At 36.4% G+C, this 4,941-nt stretch overlaps 1 protein-coding gene across 2 annotated transcripts in view; it reads left to right on the top strand.

Moving 5' to 3' along the window:
- Window positions 1-1,776: 1,776 nt before the first annotated feature.
- Window positions 1,777-4,941, top strand: part of mgrn1b (mahogunin, ring finger 1b) — a 12,591-nt gene continuing 9,426 nt past the window's right edge. Inside the window, exons 1-6 of one of the 2 annotated variants that reach the window (XM_016287647.1) lie at window positions 1,777-2,442; window positions 2,764-2,882; window positions 3,087-3,175; window positions 3,326-3,472; window positions 3,881-3,998; window positions 4,210-4,276. In XM_016287647.1, coding sequence (XP_016143133.1) covers window positions 2,355-2,442; window positions 2,764-2,882; window positions 3,087-3,175; window positions 3,326-3,472; window positions 3,881-3,998; window positions 4,210-4,276 — 628 coding nt within the window. In that variant the 5' untranslated portion in view covers window positions 1,777-2,354. The remainder of the gene's footprint in view (window positions 2,443-2,763; window positions 2,883-3,086; window positions 3,176-3,325; window positions 3,473-3,880; window positions 3,999-4,209; window positions 4,277-4,941) is intronic. The other variant, XM_016287646.1, reaches the window with a different exon arrangement.

Genomic DNA, 4,941 nt, shown 5'->3' with positions numbered 1-4,941 from the left:
TATATATATATATATTAAACAGCTTTCAAAACGTGGGTATAAATAGGCTAAATAAATAAACAATTACACTTGCAAGAGTTATATTTGAAGAAAGCACATACTTTGTGCTCAGAATGCAATAAAATACAATAAGCCTAGTTTAAAATAGCAAAATCCATGTTCAAAAAGCATAAACGTAAAATACCATTTAAAAAGTTAAAGTTGTAATTATTCACAGTTTGTGAAAATGAAAACATTACATACAACTAGAACATGTTAAATATATTTGTTAGATACAGTTTTATTTACCATTCATTCTCATATTTATTTTGTTTTTATTTTTGTAATGTGTTTTGTTTTGTGTAAAGTCATGTTATAATATAAAACTGTTTTGATGTCTTTGCATTTTGAAATGCTTACTATTTACTCTTTTTCGTAGTGTGATTTTTGGTGAATTGTATTACAACCAGTTAGGGTCAGACATCATAATAATAAATAATAATAATAATAATAATAATAATAATAATAATAGTATATGGAACCCGCAACATATACAATAACAAGTGTGATTTCAGTTATATTTTGACCACTGAACAAGGAAATATCCCTCCATTTCATAAATAAGGTCATTTTACTCTAACTATAAGCAATGCATCACTGCTGCCAATCATTGTGGATTTTAATATATGTTATACCTATATTTATAGATATTACAGATCTTTTCGGTTATCAAAAATATATTAATTTCTAGTATCAGTGAGATGACAAATGAAGCTTGTGTTCTCTTGACTAGATGAAAACAGGGCTGCGTTCAGCCCCGCCAAAAATGGTGCAAAACGTTTTTTTAAAGGGAAACGGTGGTCCGTTGAACACCCTGTTCTGATGACGCAAGAGTTGCAAATGGCAGCTGAGAAGGCCATTCTTTGTGTTCTTTTTAAAGAATTTTCGGAGCCTGATGAAATCGGTATAAATACTGTACGTGTTTAATACTGCAAAATACGCTCGATGGTACAGTCATTGCCCTTGCCCTCCAGAATAAAAGAGAACATCCCAATCAAATGAAGGGATTTGTGGAAACTGTGGTTCCTAATTATTGTGATCCAACATTTGCCTCGCATTTCAGGATGAAAAGACAAACATTTCAGGTGAAGGATAATCCACTTCTTACCTCCGAGACTGTGTTATGATCTATATGACCTTATTATTTTTATTGTGAGTATTAGGCTTATCATTATTGCTGATCACTGTTCTGCTATGATATTGTAATATTTACCATTATATAATCAGAGAGGTATAGAAAAGTTTATGAAAGTGTCCCTCCATAATACAATAACAAAATATATAAATATGTAAAGTATTTTTATGTTACATTAATCAGTGTCTAGCACACCTTCCTAAGGAAAGGATATGGACCAGAAGACGTTGCAATTACTAAATGATATTTAGACAGACTTAAAGAAGTTCCAGATCTATACTTGTGCTCTTATTATTTCAGTTATTTTGCCTTTAATGTAAATAAACATGTGCAAACAATATACTTGTTCTTGTGAATTTATTTGGATGTTAATTACATTGTGCGAGCTGTCTCTTTAATACCGCGTGGTTTATATACATGTTGCTGCTGATTGGGCTGACATGTTTGACACACCCACCAAACAAGAGAAAACGCATCTCAAACGCCGTTGCACACCGTTTCCAGGAAACATGTCGTTCAAACCGGAAACCGTAGCAAAACGGTGCACAGTGCACACCGGTTTGAGCTTGAACTTGCCCCTGACTTCTCATGGTCAGCTCAGCCAATCGCAGAAGCTTGTGCTCTTTTGATTGGACGAGCATACGCGTCTCGTGACGAGCTCAGCCAATCACATGGTGATATGCTACCCTCCCGGTGTCGCCTCGTAACAACGATTTCCTTGTGTTGTGTTTACGAAGAAAACGGCAATTATTATTTGGAGAAAGCACCACGGACAAAATTACCTGCAGGTCTTTTGTCTTCCTTTTTATAATTTACTTTAGTGTGTTTAATATGCCCGTTCACTTCTTGTTTTATTGCGTACCAGTTCGTGACTAGCTAGGTGCTGGCGGGTTTGCTAGTCAGTTAGTTAGCCAGTGTGTCAACTGCTGGGTCTGATCCGGCTGACTGAACTGAACATTACATAAACGACTGTACGAGACACATCTGATCCGACTCAGAAGAAAAGAAATGCCGATCAAACACATGTCATGTTAATTTGAACACTTTTTCGTTTCGGAGCTGTTGCTGTTTTTACGCGGCTAAGGTTAGCTAGTTAGCTCACTTAACCGGCCGCGTTGCTGTTTTGTGTACATATAATAACCGCTAAGTTAGTTTGTTCCGATCGGACTGTGCTGGAGAAATGGGTTCAATTCTTAGTCGAAGAATCGCTGGTGTTGAGGACATCGACATCCAGGCCAATTCTGCATACAGATATCCTCCAAAATCAGGTAAGATGGACTGTTGTGATAGAAGGCGACGTTTATGTGCTCTTGCCTTCTTGTTGATAACACTTATCATCTCTAATAAACTGATTTCTTGAGCTCAGATAAGCTCCCATTTTAAACATTTATCTAATAAGGTCATACTGTCAACAAACTGATTAAATGATGTAGTTAAAATCCATATGAAACCGGATTAGTATGTACAAAGTTTAATACCAGTGTAAACGATGGCAAAATGACAAAGAATGCCTTCACTGATGGCGTTGCTCTGTTTATACATTTACATAGAGGTGTCAGATTGGATAATGACTATTTTCTTTCCCCAAGGAAACTATTTTGCCAGCCATTTTTTCATGGGAGGAGAGAAGTTTGACACTCCTCATCCAGAGGGTTACCTTTTTGGAGAGAACATGGATCTCAACTTTCTTGGTAACCGCCCAGTGCAGGTACAGCTGAATTTTGAATGCCTTGTGATTGTGTTGTCAGATTTGAGACTTGGTTTTGTGATGTTTCCACTGTTGTTGTCTCTTTTTGATGAGCTCTTGTGTTGGCTTTAGATAAAAGCATTTGATAAATAAAAATCTGAATAAAAAATAAATTTTTCCTTTATTTTATTCTTTTTTTTTTTTCACGTGCGGTACCTGCCACAGTTTCCCTATGTTACTCCGGCACCCCATGAGCCAGTCAAGACACTGAGAAGTCTTGTCAACATCAGAAAAGACTCATTACGATTGGTCAGGTACTGATTCAGGATTACTATATAAAATATAAACATTCATATCCTGAGAACAAATGATCTCTGTGCTGCATGTAGTCACTTTTGTTCTGTTATTGATGTATTTGCTTTTAAGTAATTTTGCATTTTCAATGTCAATTTGTGTGATTATAGGTATAAAGATGACGCTGATACTCCTACTGATGAAGGATCAAAACCAAGGGCCTTGTATGGAGTGGAGTTCACCTTTGACTCTGATGCACGAGTGGCCATAACTATCTACTGCCAGGCTTTTGAGGAGTTCTCCAATGGGATGGCATTGTAAGGACAGTTACATGTTTAATGTTGTTTGAACAGGTATACATTTAATGTCACTACAAAATGAAAGTAGCAATCATTTGTGAACATGGAAATATTCTGTGTCTTTTAGCAATTAGTTTGTAGTGTAAGAATAGCAGTTTATAAAGAGATTACATAACAGTCTTTTGAGTAAATCTTTTGTGCAATTGTTCTTGTTTTACTTTGAAAGTTCATTGTTAAAGCTATGCATATGCAAAAGCTTAGTAATTGCAATCAGTCACTGGAGCACACTGAGCCACAGAGAAATACATTTACATATGAAAAAGTTCTGTAAATGCAATGATTATCATCTGAACTAACTGAATTGCATTATATAAACATGTGGTTATGATATCTGTGCACTAACAATATATTTGTCGTCTTATTAAGATACAGCCCGAAAACCCCTGTATTAGTCTCTGAAACCGTATATTACAAAAGAGGAGTTAGCCAGCAGTTTACGCTGCCATCCTTCAAGATCGATTTCTCTGAATGGAAGGAAGAAGATGTAAGTACCTTGAGTCTAGTTCAGTGCTGTCACTCTCCTCTGATGGTCAAATCCATACTGGCTTCTAAAATATTAATTTGACCTTTAGCATTAATTAGTTTGCACATAATGAAGGGCAAGATCAAGCAAATCTAATCAAATTAAAATGTCCTGACATTGGAAAATGTAAATTATTTGACTTGACTTGATGCATTTCTCTTCTTTTTTTTAGCTCAACTTTGATTTGGACAGAGGTGTTTTTCCCATGGTGATTCAGGCTGTGGTTGATGAAGGAGATGGTATGTTTTCAGGACTTCATTATAGTAGAAGAGTATAAAAGATTAAACGGGTCATATGATGTTGCTAAAAAGAACATTATTTTGTGTATTTGGTGTAATGAAATGTGTTTATGCGGTTTAAGGTTAAAAAAAACACATTATTTTCCACATACTGTACATTATCGTTTCTCCTCTATGCCCCGCCTTTCTGAAACGCGTCGATTTTTACACAGCTCATCAGTCTGAAAAAGCGAGGTGTGCTCTGATTGGCCAGCTATCCAGTGCGTTGTGATTGGCCGAATACCTCAAGCGTGTGACGGAAATGTTACGCCCCTTACCATATTGTGATGCCCTGTCCGGCCGGAGTGACGAGACAAAAACATTAAAACCCATTATAAACGAGGCATTTGTTGCATCCAGTGGGGACATAATTACGGATTATAATGACTTGTACTGTCTTTTTACGTGTTGCATCGTGCCGCGTAAACATAAAACCATGTCTGCATTTGTGATCGGAGAAATGACAAACAACAAGTGATACTCTACACTGCTCAAAACTTGCGTTTGAATCGTCAGTGGCAAATCCTTTAAATATAAAAAACGTACTTACAGTCTGTGAGTCAGAACAGCCGGCACTGTAGTCTACTCTCCCAGGATCAGGAAACAGTCCTCCATAAAATGTGCTG

This window comes from Sinocyclocheilus grahami, unplaced genomic scaffold (assembly GCF_001515645.1).
Source record: "Sinocyclocheilus grahami isolate Dianchi unplaced genomic scaffold, SAMN03320097.WGS_v1.1 scaffold223.1, whole genome shotgun sequence".
NCBI classification, from domain to species: domain Eukaryota; kingdom Metazoa; phylum Chordata; class Actinopteri; order Cypriniformes; family Cyprinidae; genus Sinocyclocheilus; species Sinocyclocheilus grahami.
Note: the sequence above shows the minus strand (reverse complement) of the source record. Positions and strands in the feature narration are given on the sequence as shown.